The sequence below is a fragment of the Leptodactylus fuscus genome, chromosome 4, assembly GCF_031893055.1.
Source record: "Leptodactylus fuscus isolate aLepFus1 chromosome 4, aLepFus1.hap2, whole genome shotgun sequence".
Classification (NCBI taxonomy): domain Eukaryota; kingdom Metazoa; phylum Chordata; class Amphibia; order Anura; family Leptodactylidae; genus Leptodactylus; species Leptodactylus fuscus.
This window is the reverse complement of record NC_134268.1, coordinates 217,243,982-217,269,656: the sequence shown is the minus strand read 5'-3', so window position 1 is coordinate 217,269,656 and position 25,675 is coordinate 217,243,982. Positions and strand designations below refer to the sequence as shown.

General features: G+C 44.6%; 2 protein-coding genes across 3 annotated transcripts in view; both read right to left on the bottom strand.

The window, feature by feature from the left end:
* Nucleotides 1-5,148, bottom strand: part of LOC142199959 (scinderin-like) — a 42,732-nt gene extending 37,584 nt beyond the window's left edge. The window contains exons 1-2 of one of the 2 annotated variants that reach the window (XM_075269897.1): nucleotides 4,949-5,148; nucleotides 1,637-1,787 (exon numbers count right to left, since the gene is read on the bottom strand). In XM_075269897.1, coding sequence (XP_075125998.1) covers nucleotides 1,637-1,787; nucleotides 4,949-5,145 — 348 coding nt within the window. In that variant the 5' untranslated portion in view covers nucleotides 5,146-5,148. Of the gene's footprint in view, nucleotides 1-1,636; nucleotides 1,792-4,948 lie in introns of both variants that reach the window. The other variant, XM_075269896.1, reaches the window with a different exon arrangement.
* Nucleotides 5,149-6,520: 1,372 nt separating this feature from the next.
* The window catches only part of C4H7orf78 (chromosome 4 C7orf78 homolog), a 35,880-nt gene continuing 16,725 nt past the window's right edge, over nucleotides 6,521-25,675 (bottom strand). The window contains exons 3-5 of the mRNA XM_075272022.1: nucleotides 23,149-23,291; nucleotides 22,908-22,982; nucleotides 6,521-6,622 (exon numbers count right to left, since the gene is read on the bottom strand). Coding sequence (XP_075128123.1) covers nucleotides 6,521-6,622; nucleotides 22,908-22,982; nucleotides 23,149-23,291 — 320 coding nt within the window. The remainder of the gene's footprint in view (nucleotides 6,623-22,907; nucleotides 22,983-23,148; nucleotides 23,292-25,675) is intronic.

The window sequence follows — 25,675 nt, the reverse complement described above, 5'->3', positions numbered from 1 at the left end:
TTGTACATAGGAGTAGTATTATAGTAGTTATATTCTTGTACATAGGAGCAGTATTATAGTAGTTATATTCTTGTACATAGGAGTGGTATTATAGTAGTTATATTCTTGTACATAGGAGTAGTATTATAGTAGTTATATTCTTGTACATAGGAGTAGTATTATAGTAGTTATATTCTTGTACATAGGAGCAGTATTATAGTAGTTATATTCTTGTACATAGGAGCAGTATTATAGTAGTTATATTCTTGTACATAGGAGTAGTATTATAGTAGTTATATTCTTGTACATAGGAGTAGTATTATAGTAGTTATATTCTTGTACTTAGGGGCAGTATTATAGTAGTTATATTCTTGTACATAGGAGAAGTATTATAGTAGTTATATTCTTGTACATAGGAGCAGTATTATAGTAGTTATATTCTTGTACATAGGAGGTAGTATTATAGTAGTTATATTCTTGTACATAGGAGGTAGTATTATAGTAGTTATATTCTTGTACATAGGAGTAGTATTATAGTAGTTATATTCTTGTACATAGGAGCAGTATTATAGTAGTTATATTCTTGTACATAGGAGGTAGTATTATAGTAGTTATATTCTTGTACATAGGAGGTAGTATTATAGTAGTTATATTCTTGTACTTAGGGGCAGTATTATAGTAGTTATATTCTTGTACATAGGAGAAGTATTATAGTAGTAATATTCTTGTACATAGGAGGTAGTATTATAGTAGTTATATTCTTGTACATAGGAGGTAGTATTATAGTAGTTATATTCTTGTACATAGGAGTGGTATTATAGTAGTTATATTCTTGTACATAGTAGTAGTATTATAGTAGTTATATTCTTGTATATAGGAGTAGTATTATAGTAGTTATATTCTTGTACATAGGAGGTAGTATTATAGTAGTTATATTCTTGTACATAGGAGTAGTATTATAGTAGTTATATTCTTGTACATAGGAGCAGTATTATAGTAGTTATATTCTTGTATATAGGAGTAGTATTATAGTAGTTATATTCTTGTACATAGGAGTAGTATTATAGTAGTTATATTCTTGTATATAGGAGTAGTATTATAGTAGTTATATTCTTGTACATAGGGGCAGTATTATAGTAGTTATATTCTTGTATATAGGAGTAGTATTATAGTAGTTATATTCTTGTACATAGGAGGTAGTATTATAGTAGTTATATTCTTGTACATAGGAGGTAGTATTATAGTAGTTATATTCTTGTACATAGGGGGCAGTATTATAGTAGTTATATTCTTGTACGTAGGAGTAGTATTATAGTAGTTATATTCTTGTACATAGGAGGTAGTATTATAGTAGTTATATTCTTGTACATAGGGGGCAGTATTATAGTAGTTATATGCTTGTACATAGGAGTAGTATTATAGTAGTTATATTCTTGTACATAGGAGTAGTATTATAGTAGTTATATTCTTGTACATAGGAGTAGTATTATAGTAGTTATATTCTTGTACATAGGAGTAGTATTATAGTAGTTATATTCTTGTACATAGGGGGCAGTATTATAGTAGTTATTTTTTTTACATACATTTTCTAATTCTGTAACAATATTAGAGACTGGTTTGGCAGATATGCTATTGCTATTGCTTTTTCTGTTTGTACCTGATACTTGATGCCAGCTTTAAAGTAACCTAGGAATATGTTGCTCTCAAACCCTTGGAGTTCCCGGTATTGTACTGCTCTTCCATCAAGGTAGTCATCCATCTGTACGGTAAATATGGCGGCGGCTGTGCTCTCATCTTGTGTGCATTCACTTCCTAAGAGAGTTATTTTTTGTTACTACTTTCACAGCAAGTTCTTGACTTTTCTTACAAGGATATGTTTTTCTTACATACATACTGAGTTACAGTCAGACCCCTCCTTATACTGTATATAGACTGTAGGGTTGTTGTGTTATTGATGTCCTCTCTGGCGTGGACCCATGCTTTATCATTTCTATTCTAGAATTAGCAGTCTATACACAGATATTATTGGGGTTTTATTAGTAGTTAATGGTTCTCCATATAACAGTTAAGAATGAATTTCTGTCACCTGTGAGATACTTGGTAAGTTTGGTGACAATTCTATCATTCTGTTTGCAAAGTAACCTGAGATGACATATAAAAATTATTCATTTACTAATACAATACTAATATTCTTAGTTATTAGAAGGTTTCTAAGGCTTCATAAAGTGATTCATATTATTTCTTATTCCTTTATGTTATCTGCAAATTTCCAGGAATAGCCATGAGCAGATATCATGAGGAAGAGTCTGACGTGGGGGATTTCCCTGCCAGTCCCCTACCCATACATACACCTCGCAAGTAAGATTATTACACGGGCATAACTTGGGAGACTGACAAGGCATGTATCCTGGGCATTGGGTGTCAGAGGTGGTGCCCACCAGCCAAAGCTAAGTCCCACTATTGTTGTCAAAATGCAAATGAGCTCTCTGGAGCAACAAGGACTTGGACGCCCATTTCCATATTGACAAAAATGGTGATATATCAGCAACAGAGGCAGCAAATCAAAAAGGGACAGCAGAATTTTCAACAAAAGATATAAAGTATGTGCACACTGCCACTCACCATAAGACCGAACCAAAAAGGGTGCACGACCTGTAGATTCCCGGACTTCAAAGGACAAATTTCATGGAGAATATATTGCACAAAAGGTCCGCAGCACCTTGATCCAGTTAAAATATAACCTTTATTTCATGCTTAAAAGTCCATAGTAGGAACGTGCTGACAGACAACAGAAAACATAGAAAAAACGCATAAAAAACGCGTTTTTTATGCGTTTTTTCTATGTTTTCTGTTGTCTGTCAGCACGTTCCTACTATGGACTTTTAAGCATGAAATAAAGGTTATATTTTAACTGGATCAAGGTGCTGCGGACCTTTTGTGCAATATATTCTACAGCAGAATTTTATTTAGCTGATCCTAACCTATCTATCTGCAGGACTGGGGTGATATGCTGGTTCTGGTGACAGTAACCTATCTATCTGCAGGACTGGGGTGATATACTGGGTCTGGTGACACTAACCTATCTGCAGGACTGGGGTGATATGCTGGGTCTGGTGACAGTAACCTATCTATCTGCAGGGCTGGGGTGATATGCTGGTTCCGGTGACACTAACCTATCTATCTGCAGGGCTGGGGTGATATACTGGTTCTGGTGACAGTAACCTATCTATCTGCAGGGCTGGGGTGATATGCTGGTTCTGGTGACACTAACCTATCTATCTGCAGGGCTGGAGTGATATGCTGGTTCTGGTGACAGTAACCTATCTATCTGCAGAGCTGGGGTGATATGCTGGTTCCGGTGACACTAACCTATCTATCTGCAGGGCTGGGGTGATATGCTGGTTCCGGTGACACTAACCTATCTATCTGCAGGGCTGGGGTGATATACTGGTTCTGGTGACAGTAACCTATCTATCTGCAGGGCTGGGGTGATATGCTGGTTCTGGTGACACTAACCTATCTATCTGCAGGGCTGGAGTGATATGCTGGTTCTGGTGACACTAAACTATCTATCTGCAGGACTGGGGTGATATGCTGGGTCTGGTGACAGTAACCTATCTATCTGCAGAGCTGGGGTGATATGCTGGTTCCGGTGACACTAACCTATCTATCTGCAGGGCTGGGGTGATATGCTGGTTCCGGTGACACTAACCTATCTATCTGCAGGGCTGGGGTGATATACTGGTTCTGGTGACACTAACCTATCTATCTGCAGGGTTACGGTGATATGCTGGGTCTGGTGACACTAACCTATCTATCTGCAGGGCTGGGGTGATATGCTGGGTCTAGTGACAGTAACCTATCTATCTGCAGGGCTGGGGTGATATGCTGGTTCTGGTGACAGTAACCCATCTATCTGCAGGGCTGGGGTGATATGCTGGTTCTGGTGACAGTAACCTATCTATCTGCAGGGCTGGGGTGATATGCTGGTTCTGGTGACAGTAACCTATCTATCTGCAGGGCTGGGGTGATATGCTGGGTCTGGTGACAGTAACCTATCTATCTGCAGGGCTGGGGTGATATGCTGGTTCCGGTGACACTAACCTATCTATCTGCAGGGCTGGGGTGATATACTGGTTCTGGTGACAGTAACCTATCTATCTGCAGGGCTGGGGTGATATACTGGGTCTGGTGACACTAACCTATCTATCTGCAGGACTGGGGTGATATGCTGGATCTGGTGACACTAACCTATCTATCTGCAGGGCTGGGGTGATATGCTGGTTCTGGTGATACTAACCTATCTGCAGGGCTGGGGTGATATGCTGGGTCTGGTGATACTAACCTATCTATCTGCAGGGCTGGGGTGATATGCTGGTTCTGGTGACAGTAACCTATCTATCTGCAGGGCTGGGCTGATATACTGGTTCTGGTGACAGTAACCTATCTATCTGCAGGGCTGGGGTGATATGCTGGTTCTGGTGATACTAACCTATCTGCAGGGCTGGGGTGATATGCTGGGGTCTGGTGACAGTAACCTATCTATCTGCAGGGCTGGGGTGATATGCTGGTTCTGGTGACAGTAACCTATCTATCTGCAGGGCTGGGGTGATATGCTGGTACTGGTGACAGTAACCTATCTATCTGCAGGGCTGGGGTGATATGCTGGTTCTAGTGACAGTAACCTATCTATCTGCAGGGCTGGGGTGATATGCTGGTACTGGTGACAGTAACCTATCTATCTGCAGGGCTGGGGTGATATGCTGGTTCTGGTGACAGTAACCTATCTATCTGTAGGGCTGGGGTGATATATTGGGGTCTGGTGACACTAACCTATCTATCTGCAGGGCTGGGGTGATATACTGGGTCTGGCGACAGTCGCTTTAAGACAATTCTACCTCTCTCTTAGCTCTACTAGTGACAGACTAACCAATTGTAAAGTCTCAGCAAATCACAAACACATTGGCACTTACCGAGCCAGAAATGGAGATTGTAAATCTTATAGAAGGGCATCTCTACTGTGTTGAGTATTATATAGGCGTCTCCTATATAGAAGTTTCCATACTGCTCCTTAGGGATCTCCGCCAGCTTCAGCTGCTCAATCCTCCAGATCTGAAGTCCAGCTTTTTCACCAGCCCCTTCGAATTCCTTGTGTTTTAGATCCATGTTGGGTCGATCGCGGTTATATCTACTGCTCTGAGGATTGTCTCACTACTACTGCAATGACACCTGGACTCAGGGTGCACAGTAATAACCTGACTGTAGAGGGAGGAGATCATCATTGAGCCTGGTGACGCTCCAGCCTAACCAGAGCATCATAAAACCATAAAGTGAGAGCTGTTACCTTCACACTTAATAAAATGTGATGACCCAGAAATAATTCACAAATACAAGAACGGCCATCGAGTGACAATGTATAAAGGAGATTTCACTCTATATTCTGTGATAGAGATCTCCAGATCCCGTGCATAGGTATTGAGCTGCACAATAAATCTGACTGCAGTCACCATTAGGGGGCGCTCAGGAGCTTACCGCATACACTTCATACATTACATTTAATGAGAAAATAGTAGACATTAAAGGGGTTGTTCCATTAAAGACACTTCTATATGACAGGGAATAAGTATCAGATCGCTGTGGCTTCGACTGCAGGGGGTCTGAAAGTTCCCCATGAGTTTTCCAGTTCACTTGCTCCATTCACTTCTATGGGGCTTCCAAAGATTGTGGTCCCAAAACCCCCCATAGAAGTGACTATAACATCTGTCACATGTATGGGGACATTAGACCTCCAGCGTTTGGACTCTTATTCCCTATCATGTGGATAAAAGATGGTCCAGATGGACACAGACAGCTGAGGACCCCTGTTTTCCAACAGATTTGGGCCCCCTGTTTTCCAACATCTCTGCAAAGAGTGCCCTCTTTATGGTTCTCTAACAATCAACCAGTAAGCAATAGGGGGACTACAAGTGAAATCTAGTCCTCCTCCTTGCGACTCACCTCCTCCAGTCTGGCTGTTTCGATCGAAATCTTGTGCATGCGCAGTAGGGCTCTTTCCGAATCGCTACTTTGCACGCTCCCACACAATTTTTGTGTAGAGAACTGCTCAGTTCCCCTGAGAACTACGTGAGCGTGCTGCGCATGCGCAGTACGATCACTGATGTTCTCTACAAGAAAATGGCGCTGGAGTGTGCTACTGCGCATGCGCGAGATTTCAATCGAAACTGCCGGGCTGGAGGCGGTGAATGAGGAGGAGGATATCAAAGAGGAGAGGAGGGAGTGAAAAAGCTATGACGTGGGGGGGGGGGAGGCAGGAAACATAACAGAGTGCCTAAAGTTAATGAGACCCTTGACCAGACCCCTAAAATGAATCTGATCTAGGACAAGACCCCTAAAATAAATCAGACCCAATACCAGGTTCTACTCAGATCCGGGACAGGCCATACATTTAATAAGACCCCTGACCAAAAATTTGAAGTGATTCCAGATTTTTGATTCCTTTACCGTTCTATCTGTCTTCTCTCCTCCACCTCTCTTTCTTCTTTCAGTGCTCTCTCCTTCCCTGTGCCTCCCCATGTGTCTTCTCTTTATGTCTCCTTTTTTTCCCTTCATATTTTCTGTTATCTTCTTTCTCTTCTCTCTCAATCTGCATTATCGGAATCATTACAAGTAGACCTCAGTGTATTCCTTCATTACCGATTGTTACATTGTGACACTTTCCATGTATTTTCTCTCTCATCCCATAGAGTGTAACCTCAATTAAAACATAGGCTACTTTTTATCCCGGTAAATGACATGGCTTCACGACTGTTATGAATTTATGTTCACATACTATATTACACTGCTCTTGCTGCCAGGAGAATCAGCTAATCTGCAGCTTACTGATAAAGCCTGGTCTGTTATCTCTCTATGTAAACACACAGATAACATTGAGTCAATTGTGTACGAGCATTTGCATATTATCTTATCTGACATGGGAAAACCACTTTAATCTAAATTGGCAGTTTCCAATTTTAAACATGCTGGGAAAAAGAAACTCTAATTTGTCTCAAACAACGAGAGCTATGAAGGAGTGAGAAGTCACAGAGTTCTCCTCAAGTGGAGCTGAGGAGGATTGAGCAAACTAGGCATCAAGCGGCTCTTAGAGTAGATGAAACGCTGGAGTAGGTGGATCATCGACGCCAACAACACACCCATTATATGTCATCCCAGCGAGCTGCTGAGATACCAGAACAATCACAGGCACGGTGCAAGGAATAAGATCAGTGGCAGGCCAGTTTGAAAGCTGCAGAAACGCCGGAGCAGGTGGATCATCGACACCAACAACATTCTTATTATATGGCGTCCTAGCCAGCTGCTGAGATGTCGGAACATTCACAGGCACTGCGCGAGGAACAAGTTCAACAGCAGGACAGCTTGAGAGCTGCTGAAACGTTGGAGTAGGTGGATCATCGAGAGCAGCAATTTGCTGATTATAGGCGAATCATCGATGCCAACAACACGCAGACGAAGTCGCGGACAGAGTCTAGTAAATCTCATTATTACATAATACTTTTTATGACCTACCTGCAGACAACACGTCTACTCACCAAGCCAGCTCTGCTACACGTCCTCTGTGTCACTCCATGTTACAAGTCATTGTCCTGAGTTCCCATTAGATAAACACAAAAGATAATATTATACACAAAGTAACAATATGTAACAGTATGTAACAACATGGCAAACAATAAGTGCAAGCAGAGGGCAGACAATACCGCCATCACTTATCTGTCTGCACTATATGGAGTTCAGTCGTGTTCCCCAGCTCTTCACCATTGAGTTCTGGGGTTTCTTTCAGCCCTATTGCCCCCCGTCTATAATCTCTAGCCCATCACTCTGCACTCACCTATAGACACACATTAGTGACATAATGGCCGGTTCTCTGAGGTCACCGAATCCCAGCCTGGTCCTGTAATCGAAGTCACTGTCTCGTGTAGTGTAATATATGGGTGTCCCCATACTGGCCTCCATATAGTGCAAGGGTCAGACATGTCTGTATTTAGGAAGCTTTGTAGTATGAGGGCAGAGTTACTGTTAGGAATCTCATATCGGCGCTCCGGCCTCTGCTACTGGCCTCAGGGCTTCCTCCATCAATGCCATGTCTACCAGTCAAACTATGGCTGGGTCTGCTCAGACAGTCTAACCTTTGAGACTGAGAGACAGTCAGAGCCATGAGACATAGAGGCAGTCACAGCTATGAGACATAGAGGCAGTCAGAGCTATGAGACATAGAGGCAGTCAGAGCTATGAGACACAGAGGCAGTCAGAGCCATGAGACACAGAGACAGTCACAGCCATGAGACACAGAGACAGTCAGAGCCATGAGACATAGAGGCAGTCAGAGCCATGAGACACAGAGACAGTCACAGCCATGAGACACAGAGACAGTCAGAGCCATGAGACATAGAGGCAGTCAGAGCCATGAGACACAGAGACAGTCACAGCCATGAGACACAGAGACAGTCAGAGCCATGAGACATAGAGGCAGTCAGAGCTATGAGACATAGAGGCAGTCAGAGCCATGAGACACAGAGGCAGTCAGAGCCATGAGACACAGAGACAGTCACAGCCATGAGACACAGAGACAGTCAGAGCCATGAGACATAGAGGCAGTCAGAGCTATGAGACATAGAGACAGTCAGAGCCAGGAGACACAGAGACAGTCAGAGCTATGAGACACAGAGGCAGTCAGAGCTATGAGACACAGAGGCAGTCAGAGCCATGAGACACAGAGACAGTCAGAGCCATGAGACACAGAGACAGTCAGAGCCATGAGACATAGAGACAGTCACAGCCATGAGACACAGAGACAGTTACAGCCATGAGACACAGAGACAGTCACAGCCATGAGACACAGAGACAGTCAGAGCTATGAGACAAAGAGGCAATCAGAGCTATGAGACATAGAGGCAGTCAGAGCAAGGAGACACAGAGACAGTCAGAGCCATGAGATCCAGAGGCAGTCAGAGCCATGAGACATAGAGGCAGTCAGAGCCATGAGACACAGAGACAGTCAGAGCCATGAGACACAGAGACAGTCAGAGCCATGAGACATAGAGGCAGTCAGAGCCATGAGACATAGAGGCAGTCAGAGCTATGAGACATAGAGACAGTCAGAGCTATGAGACATAGAGACAGTCAGAGCTATGAGACCCAGAGACAGTCAGAGCTATGAGACATAGAGGCAGTCAGAGCTATGAGACCCAGAGACAGTCAGAGCCAGGAGACACAGAGACAGTCAGAGCCATGAGACATAGAGACAGTCAGAGCTATGAGACATAGAGACAGTCAGAGCCAGGAGACACAGAGACAGTCAGAGCCAGGAGACACAGAGACAGTCAGAGCCAGGAGACACAGAGGCAGTCAGAGCCATGAGACACAGAGACAGTCAGAGCCATGAGATCCAGAGGGAGTCAGAGCCATGAGACACAGAGACAGTCAGAGCCATGAGACACAGAGACAGTCAGAGCCATGAGACACAGAGACAGTCAGAGCCATGAGACATAGAGGCAGTCAGAGCCATGAGACATAGAGGCAGTCAGAGCCATGAGACATAGAGGCAGTCAGAGCCAGGAGACATAGAGACAGTCAGAGCTATGAGACATAGAGACAGTCAGAGCCATGAGACACAGAGACAGTCAGAGCTATGAGACATAGAGGCAGTCAGAGCCATGAGACACAGAGACAGTCACAGCCATGAGACATAGAGACAGTCAGAGCCAGGAGACATAGAGGCAGTCAGAGCTATGAGACACAGAGACAGTCAGAGCCAGGAGACATAGAGGCAGTCAGAGCTATGAGACACAGAGACAGTCAGAGTAATGAGACACAGAGACAGTCAGAGTAATGAGACACAGAGACAGTCAGAGCTATGAGACATAGAGACAGTCAGAGCCAGGAGACACAGAGACAGTCAGAGCCATGAGACATAGAGGCAGTCAGAGCTATGAGACCCAGAGACAGTCAGAGCCATGAGACATAGAGACAGTCAGAGCTATGAGACATAGAGACAGTCAGAGCCAGGAGACATAGAGACAGTCAGAGCCAGGAGACATAGAGGCAGTCAGAGCCATGAGACATAGAGGCAGTCAGAGCCATGAGACCCAGAGACAGTCAGAGCCATGAGACCCAGAGACAGTCAGAGCCATGAGACATAGAGACAGTCAGAGCCATGAGACATAGAGGCAGTCAGAGCTATGAGACATAGAGACAGTCAGAGCCATGAGACATAGAGACAGTCAGAGCCATGAGACCCAGAGACAGTCAGAGCCAGGAGACACAGAGACAGTCAGAGCCATGAGACATAGAGGCAGTCAGAGCCATGAGACACAGAGACAGTCAGAGCCATGAGACACAGAGACAGTCAGAGCCATGAGACATAGAGGCAGTCAGAGCCATGAGACATAGAGGCAGTCAGAGCCAGGAGACCCAGAGACAGTCAGAGCCATGAGACCCAGAGACAGTCAGAGCCATGAGACATAGAGACAGTCAGAGCTATGAGACATAGAGACAGTCAGAGCCATGAGACATAGAGGCAGTCAGAGCCATGAGACCCAGAGACAGTCAGAGCCATGAGACCCAGAGACAGTCAGAGCCATGAGACATAGAGACAGTCAGAGCCATGAGACATAGAGACAGTCAGAGCTATGAGACATAGAGGCAGTCAGAGCCATGAGACATAGAGGCAGTCAGAGCCATGAGACATAGAGACAGTCAGAGCCATGAGACACAGAGACAGTCAGAGCTATGAGACATAGAGGCAGTCAGAGCCAGGAGACACAGAGACAGTCAGAGCCAGGAGACATAGAGGCAGTCAGAGCCATGAGACACAGAGACAGTCAGAGCCATGAGACACAGAGACAGTCAGAGCTATGAGACATAGAGGCAGTCAGAGCCATGAGACATAGAGACAGTCAGAGCCATGAGACATAGAGACAGTCAGAGCCAGGAGACATAGAGACAGTCAGAGCTATGAGACATAGAGGCAGTCAGAGCCATGAGACATAGAGGCAGTCAGAGCTATGAGACACAGAGACAGTCAGAGCTATGAGACATAGAGACAGTCAGAGTAATGAGACACAGAGACAGTCAGAGCCATGAGACACAGAGACAGTCAGAGCTATGAGACACAGAGACAGTCAGAGCCATGAGACACAGAGGCAGTCAGAGCCAGGAGACATAGAGGCAGTCAGAGCCATGAGACACAGAGACAGTCAGAGCCATGAGACACAGAGACAGTCAGAGCCATGAGACATAGAGGCAGTCAGAGCCATGAGACATAGAGACAGTCAGAGCCATGAGACACAGAGACAGTCAGAGCTATGAGACACAGAGACAGTCAGAGCCATGAGACACAGAGGCAGTCAGAGCCAGGAGACATAGAGGCAGTCAGAGCCATGAGACACAGAGGCAGTCAGAGCCATGAGACATAGAGGCAGTCAGAGCCATGAGACACAGAGACAGTCAGAGCTATGAGACATAGAGGCAGTCAGAGCCATGAGACATAGAGACAGTCAGAGCCATGAGACATAGAGACAGTCAGAGCCAGGAGACATAGAGACAGTCAGAGCTATGAGACATAGAGGCAGTCAGAGCCATGAGACATAGAGGCAGTCAGAGCTATGAGACATAGAGACAGTCAGAGCCATGAGACATAGAGACAGTCAGAGCCATGAGACCCAGAGACAGTCAGAGCTATGAGACATAGAGGCAGTCAGAGCCATGAGACATAGAGACAGTCAGAGCCATGAAACATAGAGACAGTCAGAGCCAGGAGACATAGAGACAGTCAGAGCCATGAGACATAGAGGCAGTCAGAGCCATGAGACATAGAGGCAGTCAGAGCCATGAGACACAGAGACAGTCAGAGCCATGAGACACAGAGACAGTCAGAGCCATGAGACATAGAGGCAGTCAGAGCCATGAGACATAGAGGCAGTCAGAGCCAGGAGACCCAGAGACAGTCAGAGCCATGAGACCCAGAGACAGTCAGAGCCATGAGACATAGAGACAGTCAGAGCTATGAGACATAGAGACAGTCAGAGCCATGAGACATAGAGGCAGTCAGAGCCATGAGACCCAGAGACAGTCAGAGCCATGAGACCCAGAGACAGTCAGAGCCATGAGACATAGAGACAGTCAGAGCCATGAGACATAGAGACAGTCAGAGCTATGAGACATAGAGGCAGTCAGAGCCATGAGACATAGAGGCAGTCAGAGCCATGAGACATAGAGACAGTCAGAGCCATGAGACACAGAGACAGTCAGAGCTATGAGACATAGAGGCAGTCAGAGCCAGGAGACACAGAGACAGTCAGAGCCAGGAGACATAGAGGCAGTCAGAGCCATGAGACACAGAGACAGTCAGAGCCATGAGACACAGAGACAGTCAGAGCTATGAGACATAGAGGCAGTCAGAGCCATGAGACATAGAGACAGTCAGAGCCATGAGACATAGAGACAGTCAGAGCCAGGAGACATAGAGACAGTCAGAGTTATGAGACATAGAGGCAGTCAGAGCCATGAGACATAGAGGCAGTCAGAGCTATGAGACACAGAGACAGTCAGAGCTATGAGACATAGAGACAGTCAGAGTAATGAGACACAGAGACAGTCAGAGCCATGAGACACAGAGACAGTCAGAGCTATGAGACACAGAGACAGTCAGAGCCATGAGACACAGAGGCAGTCAGAGCCAGGAGACATAGAGGCAGTCAGAGCCATGAGACACAGAGACAGTCAGAGCCATGAGACACAGAGACAGTCAGAGCCATGAGACATAGAGGCAGTCAGAGCCATGAGACATAGAGACAGTCAGAGCCATGAGACACAGAGACAGTCAGAGCTATGAGACACAGAGACAGTCAGAGCCATGAGACACAGAGGCAGTCAGAGCCAGGAGACATAGAGGCAGTCAGAGCCATGAGACACAGAGGCAGTCAGAGCCATGAGACATAGAGGCAGTCAGAGCCATGAGACACAGAGACAGTCAGAGCTATGAGACATAGAGGCAGTCAGAGCCATGAGACATAGAGACAGTCAGAGCCATGAGACATAGAGACAGTCAGAGCTATGAGACATAGAGGCAGTCAGAGCCATGAGACATAGAGACAGTCAGAGCCAGGAGACATAGAGACAGTCAGAGCTATGAGACATAGAGGCAGTCAGAGCCATGAGACATAGAGGCAGTCAGAGCTATGAGACATAGAGACAGTCAGAGCCATGAGACATAGAGACAGTCAGAGCCATGAGACCCAGAGACAGTCAGAGCTATGAGACATAGAGGCAGTCAGAGCCATGAGACATAGAGACAGTCAGAGCCATGAGACCCAGAGACAGTCAGAGCTATGAGACATAGAGGCAGTCAGAGCCATGAAACATAGAGACAGTCAGAGCCAGGAGACATAGAGACAGTCAGAGCCATGAGACATAGAGGCAGTCAGAGCCATGAGACATAGAGGCAGTCAGAGCTATGAGACACAGAGACAGTCAGAGCTATGAGACATAGAGGCAGTCAGAGCCATGAGACATAGAGACAGTCAGAGCCATGAGACATAGAGACAGTCAGAGCCAGGAGACATAGAGACAGTCAGAGCCATGAGACATAGAGGCAGTCAGAGCCATGAGACATAGAGGCAGTCAGAGCCATGAGACATAGAGGCAGTCAGAGCTATGAGACATAGAGGCAGTCAGAGCCATGAGACATAGAGGCAGTCAGAGCTATGAGACACAGAGACAGTCAGAGCTATGAGACATAGAGACAGTCAGAGTAATGAGACACAGAGACAGTCAGAGCCATGAGACACAGAGACAGTCAGAGCTATGAGACACAGAGACAGTCAGAGCCATGAGACACAGAGGCAGTCAGAGCCAGGAGACATAGAGGCAGTCAGAGCCATGAGACACAGAGACAGTCAGAGCCATGAGACACAGAGACAGTCAGAGCTATGAGACATAGAGGCAGTCAGAGCCATGAGACATAGAGACAGTCAGAGCCATGAGACATAGAGACAGTCAGAGCCAGGAGACATAGAGACAGTCAGAGCTATGAGACATAGAGGCAGTCAGAGCCATGAGACATAGAGGCAGTCAGAGCCATGAGACATAGAGACAGTCAGAGCCATGAGACCCAGAGACAGTCAGAGCCATGAGACATAGAGACAGTCAGAGCCATGAGACATAGAGACAGTCAGAGCCATGAGACATAGAGACAGTCAGAGCCATGAGACACAGAGGCAGTCAGAGCTATGAGACATAGAGACAGTCAGAGCCATGAGACATAGAGACAGTCAGAGCCATGAGACCCAGAGACAGTCAGAGCTATGAGACATAGAGGCAGTCAGAGCTATGAGACACAGAGACAGTCAGAGCTATGAGACATAGAGGCAGTCAGAGCCATGAGACATAGAGACAGTCAGAGCCATGAAACATAGAGACAGTCAGAGCCAGGAGACATAGAGACAGTCAGAGCCATGAGACATAGAGGCAGTCAGAGCCATGAGACATAGAGGCAGTCAGAGCTATGAGACACAGAGACAGTCAGAGCTATGAGACATAGAGGCAGTCAGAGCCATGAGACATAGAGACAGTCAGAGCCATGAGACATAGAGACAGTCAGAGCCAGGAGACATAGAGACAGTCAGAGCCATGAGACATAGAGGCAGTCAGAGCCATGAGACCCAGAGACAGTCAGAGCCATGAGACCCAGAGACAGTCAGAGCCATGAGACATAGAGGCAGTCAGAGCCATGAGACATAGAGACAGTCAGAGCCATGAGACATAGAGGCAGTCAGAGCCATGAGACATAGAGGCAGTCAGAGCCAGGAGACACAGAGACAGTCAGAGCCAGGAGACACAGAGACAGTCAGAGCTATGAGACATAGAGACAGTCAGAGCCAGGAGACACAGAGACAGTCAGAGCCATGAGACACAGAGACAGTCAGAGCTAGGAGACACAGAGACAGTCAGAGCTATGAGACATAGAGACAGTCAGAGCCATGAGACATAGAGGCAGTCAGAGCTATGAGACATAGAGACAGTCAGAGCCATGAGACACAGAGACAGTCAGAGCCATGAGACACAGAGACAGTCAGAGCCAGGAGACACAGAGACAGTCAGAGCCATGAGACATAGAGGCAGTCAGAGCTATGAGACATAGAGACAGTCAGAGCCATGAGACACAGAGACAGTCAGAGCCATGAGACACAGAGACAGTCAGAGCCAGGAGACACAGAGACAGTCAGAGCCAGGAGACATAGAGACAGTCAGAGCCAGGAGACACAGAGACAGTCAGAGCCAGGAGACACAGAGACAGTCAGAGCCAGGAGACACAGAGACAGTCAGAGCCAGGAGACACAGAGACAGTCAGAGCCATGAGACACAGAGACAGTCAGAGCCATGAGACACAGAGACAGTCAGAGCCAGGAGACACAGAGACAGTCAGAGCCATGAGACACAGAGACAGTCAGAGCCAGGAGACACAGAGACAGTCAGAGCCATGAGACACAGAGACAGTCAGAGCCAGGAGACACAGAGGCCTATGTTTTCTCTAGCAGTTTTGTGCAAAATCGGTCCTCTATCATCCATAGGCTATGGGATAACTGATGATTGGGATATGTCCAGTAATGGGCATGAAAACAGGGATCCATAAGTACCCCAAGCCAATGGAGCATATGGTCGGCCTCCACCCTATGTACGTCTATTGAACTGCCGTGGATCACTGTAGTAGTAACCTGAGGGGTTGCTGAGCATGCCCACTACTGGTCTATTCACATGGGGCACCTGTAGACCTGTTCTTATGATTTCTGGGTTTCTTACACATCTCACCCCCAGATATCAGGCGCTTATTACCTATGCTGTACATAAGGAATGAGAATTACTGAAGGGTAAACCCCCTTTGTATTCATAGTGTAAGGACAATATGGAGAACTGTCAAGGTAGACAATGGTGGGAATACTTTCCATCTAACCCCAAGGTAACCGATCCACTACCTGCCCTGAAGTCACATCAGACCTGAGATTTCTGCAAACATAGAAGAGACAATAGAGGTAGAAACAGAAACAGAATGCAAAGTCAAAGAGGACAATGAAGTAGCCACCAGTCTTGATGTGTCCACCACACAACCTCCATGATTGATGACACGGAGCAATGACAGGTATTGTCCGCGCAGCATCATGTAGCGTATATGGAGCACGTCCTGGTAACAGCACTAATGGCAACCAGGAACGCTAACAGTCTATAAGGAGAACATATAAGGTGGAAGGAGAACCTCTGGAGCTCAGTATGACCGGGGTGGATGACCAGGTAATGACCAAGCTGATGGGACTTGAGGGAGCAATTCTCTGACTGAGACCTTTCAGTGACCTGTCATGGAGCTGCTCTCACAAGGGCTATCTGCACTGTATGGACATCTTATCCCAATGCTTCTTCACCATTGATCCAGACAAGAGATCTTCTCCATGGTCCGTCAAGACGGTAAAGTATATTTATATACGTATTTTGCCTTGACAACCACGAGTGATCCAGAAATGTGCCTAGAACAGTTGTCACTTCCCTTCCTCCGCGTCACTTTCTTCTCACATGAAGTTTGTCTCTACTATATAGAATTAGATTATAAACCCCAATGTACAATGTGATCATCTCTGTACAGCGCTGCTGAATAGGTTGCCGCTATTTCTATATCTGTATATCTCTATGTAAACCGCTTGATCTGATGTGACTTATATTACATTAATAAAACATTGTAAAACCTCACATGAGACGTTTGTTGGAGTTATTGGTGACATAATATTGGGTTGTTTTCACTGGAAACCGTCAGTGTGGAGGCCGGCTGCTGTTGTTGGATCTTTTCTAGATTTCCTTAAAGGGGTTTTCTGGGGAAAAATGTATTTTTCAAATCGGTCTGCTAGTGCTATTAATGGGTTAATAAGTGCACTCATATACCTTTAGCAGTGTTTTAATTGATTTCTGGGGATCCCTGGGAGCTCCTGGTATCCTCTGCATTGGTTTACTTGGTGTAGCTTCCTGTCTGTTTTCCTACAACTACCATGATGCCTTGAACTTCACCCAGAACTGACTCCCTTGCACTCCTTCTTTCACTCCCACCCCTTCCCTCTCTCTCTCCCTTTCGCATTCACACCCCCTCCCCCTGTTTCTCTAGCTAACCCACCCACTAACTCACCCCCCCATCATACTTCCCTGTCTTCTGGGTAGGATCTTCTCGGGAAGGGACTTCACCTGTTCTGTTGTTGTACGGAGTACCGTCCTTTGCCCAGAATAAGTTATGTTTCATTCCCAAAACATCCGTATCAGAAGATAGGTAGGGGATAGGTAAGTATGATGGGGTTGAGGTGGGTGGGTAAGTATTGGTGATGTTCAGACAAATGGTATAAATACATTGATGAATATCCTCTATACAGATCTGAGTGATAAAATGTGGAGACTCCGCTCACCACTAGGTGGAGCTCAGTGTACAGGAAAGAGTACAGCTAACCTCAAACTCAATGGAGGTTGTAATAATCTCCTTACACTGTGCTCCCACTAGTGGTTGCTGCAAGAACATGCAGAGAAAAGATTAGTACTGGGCCCCCCTCCACTCACGGGCCCATAGCAGCTTGGTGGTCTGCTTACATGACATGTACGCCATAGATATGCATGTTTATATGTATTTGTATATATAAGTATATGAGTTCTAACCCCTAGATTCTCACTGATCAACACTATACAGGATCTGGGATAGGCTGCAGTACCAGGAACAGCCAGCAGTGCTGCTGTATTTGTTCAATCCTATTTCAGCTTAGGTTAAGCAGGGGCGGGGCTTCCTAATAAATATTCATTATAATTGAGAAGTAAAGATAATCCCATATAATACAACACATATTTATTGTATCAATCCACATTACTACAATCTACAAAGACTTTGGCTCTTTAAATGTATAAATCAATTGACTTTTAGCAAAATTCTTCCAGTTGTCCTTGGAAACAGACAGCGGCTTAGCTCCACCCAGTTGTCAGACAACTGACCTCACAGCCTCGCTCTAACCATGCACAGGTCATCTGAGCTCCCACAATGCACTTCTCACTGAAGAAACCAATACAATGCTAGGTAATAGAGAAGAGACTATGATGTGAGACGGGATCAGGACAAGAGGAGGAAACTCAATTTTTGGCAAATTGTAAATTGTTCTAAGTACAATAATGTTTCATATTATTTCGGAACTAAGCAGAGGAATATTGCCGTCCTGGAGATATCCACCGGGTCTGGTGTATGTTTTTCTTCAATGGCATTTTAACCCTTTCTTCAGACTTTAACCCTTTACTCAGTATTTAAGTTAAATTCCTAAAACAAACAAAAAAAAAAATCAAATATTTGTTTTCAATAAGGCAAAATTTACAGACTAGAGATGAGCGAACACCGTTCGATTGAGTAGCTATTCGATCGAACATCAGGCCGTTCGAGGTATTTGATTCCAATCGAATACCAGGCCGCAAACGCAGTAAAAATTCGTATCCCCTCCCTCCCCCCAAGGGCCAAAAAATAAAACACTGCTTTCTAAAGGCTCAACTCACCCAAAGAACCAACAAATCTCTGCTGGTGAAGGCTGAACTAAGTTAAAGGGCCTCAATCTCTGCTGGGAGCTCAGCTTAAGGGCCTGGAACTTTGTTTGGAAGGGCTCATGTTAAGGGCTAGAAAAGTGAATTTTGGAAGGTCTTACCACATCACACACATACACACACACACATACACACACACACACACACATACACACACACACACACACATACACAATGACAGTTAAGGGTGAGGACTGTTGGATTTCCCATTGTCTATTCCATCTGTGGTTGTCATGAGGAACGTGGTTTAAAGGGGTGGTTGTTACTGTTTGTTGAGCTTAAATTGGGGTTTGTGTCCATCCATTTGGGGAGTAAAGAAGGTTTCCAGGTATTTTCCCACTTTGATAGAGGTTTTCTGGAATGTGTAAAGTGTGTAGTTGTTAGGCTGTGATGTTGGGGTAATAGAGGGTCTTTGGTGTGTTAGATGCCCCCAGACATGCTTCCCCTGCTGTCCCAGTGTCATTCCAGGGTGTTGGCATCATTTCCTGGGGTGTCATAGTGGACTTGGTGACCCTCCTGAGGTGAATGGTGGGATCCCCTGAAACGAAGCATTTTCTCCCATAGACTATAATGGGGTTCCATATTCGATCGAACAGTCCAATATTGAGATGCTATTCGGAACGAATAACGAGCATTGAGTATTTTACTGTTCGCTCATCTCTAATCATAATCTACTACCCAAGCTAAAGGTAATACATAATATATACAGCAGTGATATTATGTCAAAGCATAATACTGTATATACAGCACACACAGAGGTCAGAAAGGGAGCACGAAAATGAATAACTGGTAATAAAACTGATTCATGTCAATTATTACAAGAATTTATTACATAAATTTTTTACATTCACAAGTACCAAACTGGACTTTATACACTTGTTACTCTTTAATAAATACGATACAATGGATATAAAACCTGAAATATACTCCAGAGCTGCACTCACTATTCTGCTGGTACAGTCACTGTGTACATACATTACATTACTTATCCTGTATTATACTCCAGAGCTGCGCTCACTATTCTGCTGGTACAGTCACTGTGTACATACATTACATTACTTATCCTGTATTATACTCCAGAGCTGCGCTCACTACTCTGCTGGTGCAGTCACTGTGTACATACATTACATTACTTATCCTGTATTATACTCCAGAGCTGCGCTCACTATTCTGCTGGTGCAGTCACTGTGTACATACATTACATTACTCATCCTCTATTATACTCCAGAGCTGCGCTCACTATTCTGCTGGTGCAGTCACTGTGTACATACATTACATGACTTATCCTGTATTATACTCCAGAGCTGCGCTCACTATTCTGCTGGTACAGTCACTGTGTACATACATTACATTACTTATCCTGTATTATACTCCAGAGCTGCGCTCACTATTCTGCTGGTGCAGTCACTGTGTACATACATTACATTACTTATCCTGTATTATACTCCAGAGCTGCGCTCACTATTCTGCTGGTGCAGTCACTGTGTACATACATTACATTACTTATCCTGTATTATACTCCAGAGCTGCACTCACTATTCTGCTGGTACAGTCACTGTGTAGATACATTACATTACTTATCCTGTATTATACTCCAGAGCTGCGCTCACTATTCTGCTGGTACAGTCACTGTGTACATACATCACATTACTTATCCTGTATTATACTCCAGAGCTGCGCTCACTATTCTGCTGGTGCAGTCACTGTGTACATACATTACATTACTTATCCTGTATTATACTCCAGAGCTGCGCTCACTATTCTGCTGGTACAGTCACTGTGTACATACATTACATTACTTATCCTGTATTATACTCCAGAGCTGCGCTCACTATTCTGCTGGTACAGTCACTGTGTACATACATTACATTACTTATCCTGTATTATACTCCAGAGCTGCGCTCACTATTCTGCTGGTGCAGTCACTGTGTACATACATTACATTACTTATCCTGTATTATACTCCAGAGCTGCGCTCACTATTCTGCTGGTGCAGTCACTGTGTACATACATTACATTACTTATCCTGTATTATACCCCAGAGCTGCACTCACTATTCTGCTGGTACAGTCACTGTGCACATACATTACATTACTTATCCTGTATTATACTCCAGAGCTGTGCTCACTATTCTGCTGGTGCAGTCACTGTGTACATACATTACATTACTTATCCTGTATTATACTCCAGAGCTGCGCTCACTATTCTGCTGGTGCAGTCACTGTGTACATACATTACATTACTTATCCTGTATTATACTCCAGAGCTGCGCTCACTATTCTGCTGGTGGAGTCACTGTGTACATACAATACATTACTTATCCTGCATTATACTCCAGAGCTGCGCTCACTATTCTGCTGGTGCAGTCACTGTGTACATACATTACATTACTTATCCTGTATTATACTCCAGAGCTGCGCTCACTATTCTGCTGGTGCAGTCACTGTGTACATACATTACATTACTTATCCTGTATTATACTCCAGAGCTGCGCTCACTATTCTGCTGGTGCAGTCACTGTGTACATACATTACATTACTTATCCTGTATTATACCCCAGAGCTGCCCTCACTATTCTGCTGGTGCAGTCACTGTGTACATACATTACATTACTTATCCTGTATTATACTCCAGAGCTGCACTCACTCTTCTGCTGGTGCAGTCACTGTGTACATACATTACATTACTTATCTTGTATTATACTCCAGAGCTGCACTCACTATTCTGCTGGTGCAGTCACTGTGTACATACATTACATTACTTATCCTGTATTATACTCCAGAGCTGCACTCACTCTTCTGCTGGTGCAGTCACTGTGTACATACATTACATTACTTATCCTGTATTATACTCCAGAGCTGCGCTCACTATTCTGCTGGTACAGTCACTGTGTACATACATTACATTACTTATCCTGTATTTGAGCTTCCACAATGCACTTCTCACTGAGGAAACCAATACAATGCTAGGTAATAGAGAAGAGACTATGATTTCAGATGGGATCAGGACAAGAGGAGGAAACGCAAATTTTGGCAAATTGTAAATTGTTCTAAGTACAATAATGTTTCATATTATTTCGGAAATAAGCAGAGGAATATTGCCGTCCTGGAGATATCCACCGGGTCTGGTGTATGTTTTTCTTCAATGGCATTTTAACCCTTTCTTCAGACTTTAACCCTTTACTCAGTATTTTAGTTAAATTCCTAAAAAAAGATATACAATAATATCATATATTTGTTTTCAATAAGGCAAAATTTACAGACACATCAGACCCTAGTGACTGAGAAGGGTCCATCTGTCCCATGCAAGGAGACTCGTCTTACAATAGAGGCAAGATAATTGACAGGTCCTTTAACGTATTCTCCTTTAAGGCTCGGAAGTTATCATTCTAATAAGATTAGGCAGACCCCTGGGAGAACTGAAGCATCCTCCGCTTAAAGAGAAACTTTCACCCCCTCTAACAACTCAGACTCTTCAATAGGGGCCGTTTTACTGATTCCAGGGCCGTTGGAATTTTTTCTCTAGGCCTTACCATTCCCGAGATATCCGTCCTGTTAGTTTCATCATAATTATGCTCTCTACTATCAGGTGGGCGGACCCTGGGCAGGAGCAGGTAGTCTGGGGACCGCCCACCTGATGGTAGAAAGCATCAATGTGCTGAAAATATCAGAAATGATTGCTCGGAAATGGCAAGGGGCTAGAGAAAAAATTCCAACTGTGCCAGAGTCAGTGGAGCGGCATCTATTGGACAGTTCAAAGAAATGAAGTTGTGAAAGGTCCCATTTAAAGGGATTGTCCATTTTGATATATACCTTTAGGAGCCCCTGAATATAAGCTAAACAGACTTTCAGTAATCACCGGGAACCTTTGGCAGAACAAGCAGTAAGTGTTGACGATTCCTGCAGCTCCCCCACAGGGGAATTGAAGTATTACACATTGTCTATCTGAATCAATAGGTTGTCTGTATAAAACAGGACAGGGCGGATCCTCTGCATAGAGTAGAATTACATGCACAGAACTTGATTATATTGTGTCCTGTACTCTAGTCACCTTCAGAGCTGCATCCAAAATCCTACTGGTGTCTATTTTAGATCGGAAGAACAGAATTCTGGGATGATATTAATTAGTAAATTAATCAAAACCTGTATATTAATCAATCTAAATAATTTTCCCACAATGCATCGCAGGAAAGGTTCCCTGCATTATACTCCGCCCTTCCCCCTCCCAGCTCCTGCGTTGGATATCAGTTTAGCTGGAGTGTTCCTTTAAGTAACACTCACTTGATTTCTGGCAGTGAATTTTTCTTCCACCCGGTCCATGAATGCGCTGTATACACCGCGCCGCCGTCTGTGCCTCTGGAATAAAGACAATGATGAGGGTAGTAGTAGACGGTGTGAGAGCAGGGACAGATATTATATGACAACCAGGAGTAAAATTGATACATAAAGTGTAGCAGAAAGTTACAGAACATTCCGCTATACAATCAAATGGTGCATGTAATACAACACGAGGTGCACTCACAGTATAGGACGCAGACTTGGGGGGCCACGGGCTCTTGGGTAGGATAAGTCTGGAATCCCACTGAGGATCGGTGGGCTTATGTAAGATGAAGCGTTTTACCTTCACCCTGTTCTTCTTGGCTTCTATCGGTGGAAGTTCACAAGCTGGAATATGGAGAAGACGGGAGACTTACGGTAATACCACACAAAAGTGTGTCAGAGGTTGTACAGTATGGCGCCATCTGGTGTTCAGAGTGTATAGCAATGTGCATGTCCATCTAATGAGCTGAATGTGGACACACATGCTCAGTTGGTCTTCCTATAGATGGATCCTCTGCTCACTGCAGGGCTGCCAATAGAAATAGCTTTGTGACCGGATTGCAAGGAAGGAGCAGAGAAGGTGCAGTAGGGGGCAGTATAGCCGAACTGACGTCTTTTCTCTTTCATATTGATTCATGTCACTGCCTACCGTATTTTACTCTGGTTTTGGTGGCAAAAAGAGCCCCATAGCAAACACGTGGTATATGAAAGCAAAAATAACAACCATTTATTAATCTAATGATCATAATCTAATAATAAGCTAAAGGTAATACAGAACATATACAGCAGTGATACTATGTCACAGGATGATACTGTATATACAGCACACAGGGGTCAGAAAGGGAGCGTGAAAATGAATAACTGGTAATAAAACTGGTTCATGTCAAGAATTACAAGAATTTATTACATTAATGTTTTATATTCACAAGTACCAAAGTGGACTTTATACACTTGTTACTCTTTAATGGGTATTCCCACGTCGCATACCAGTCTTCGTTGCTGTAAAATCTTCTTTCTTCCGGCTTTGTTGTGTCATTAGTGGGCGGGGTCTACATATGCAAAGCCAGCGGCGAGATGCCGCTGGCCCTGCGTGCACGCTCATAGACCAGTCTAGCCTTCACAATGCGAATACAGACCGGCATCTGCCTCTTTCTACTACAGCGGATGCCGGGTCTGTATTGGCATTGTGAAGGCTAGACTGGTCTCACCATCTATGAGCGTGCACGCAGGGCACATGTGAATACTTGCATATGTGAATACAGACCCGGCATCCGCTGTAATAGAGAGGCGGATGCCGGGGAGTGTAGACGCCGGCACAGATGCCCAGATGCCTGCAACATCGCTATGCTCCTGCCCTGCATAAAGCCAGAAGCGGCAGCAGTGCAGTCACTGTGTACATACATTACATTACTTATCCTGTATTATACTCCAGAGCTGCGCTCACTATTCTGCTGGTACAGTCACTGTGTACATACATTACATTACTTATCCTGTATTATACTCCAGAGCTGCGCTCACTATTCTGCTGGTGCAGTCACTGTGTACATACATTACATTACTTATCCTGTATTATACTCCAGAGCTGCACTCACTATTCTGCTGGTGCAGTCACTGTGTACATACATTACATTACTTATCCTGTATTATACTCCAGAGCTGCACTCACTATTCTGCTGGTGCAGTCACTGTGTACATACATTACATTACTTATCCTGTATTATACTCCAGAGCTGCGCTCACTATTCTGCTGGTGCAGTCACTGTGTACATACATTACATTACTTATCCTGTATTATACTCCAGAGCTGCGCTCACTATTCTGCTGGTGCAGTCACTGTGTACATACATTACATTACTTATCCTGTATTATACTCCAGAGCTGCGCTCACTATTCTGCTGGTGCAGTCACTGTGTACATACATTACATTACTTATCCTGTATTATACTCCATAGCTGCGCTCACTATTCTGCTGGTGCAGTCACTGTGTACATACATTACATTACTTATCCTGTATTATACTCCAGAGCTGCACTCACTATTCTGCTGGTGCAGTCACTGTGTACATACATTACATTACTTATCCTGTATTATACTCCAGAGCTGCACTCACTATTCTGCTGGTACAGTCACTGTGTACATACATTACATTACTTATCCTGTATTATACTCCAGAGCTGCGCTCACTATTCTGCTGGTGCAGTCACTGTGTACATACATTACATTACTTATCCTGTATTATACTCCAGAGCCGCACTCACTATTCTGCTGGTGCAGTCACTGTGTACATACATTACATTACTTATCCTGTATTATACTCCAGAGCTGCGCTCACTATTCTGCTGGTGCAGTCACTGTGTACATACATGACATTACTTATCCTGTATTATACTCCAGAGCTGCGCTCACTATTCTGCTGGTACAGTCACTGTGTACATACATTACATTACTTATCCTGTATTATACTCCAGAGCTGTGCTCACTATTCTGCTGGTGGAGTCACTGTGTACATACATGACATTACTTATCCTGTATTATACTCCAAAGCTGCGCTCACTATTCTGCTGGTACAGTCACTGTGTACATACATTACATTACTTATCCTGTATTATACTCCAGAGCTGCGCTCACTATTCTGCTGGTACAGTCACTGTGTACATACATTACATTACTTATCCTGTATTATACTCCAGAGCTGCACTCACTATTCTGCTGGTGCAGTCACTGTGTAC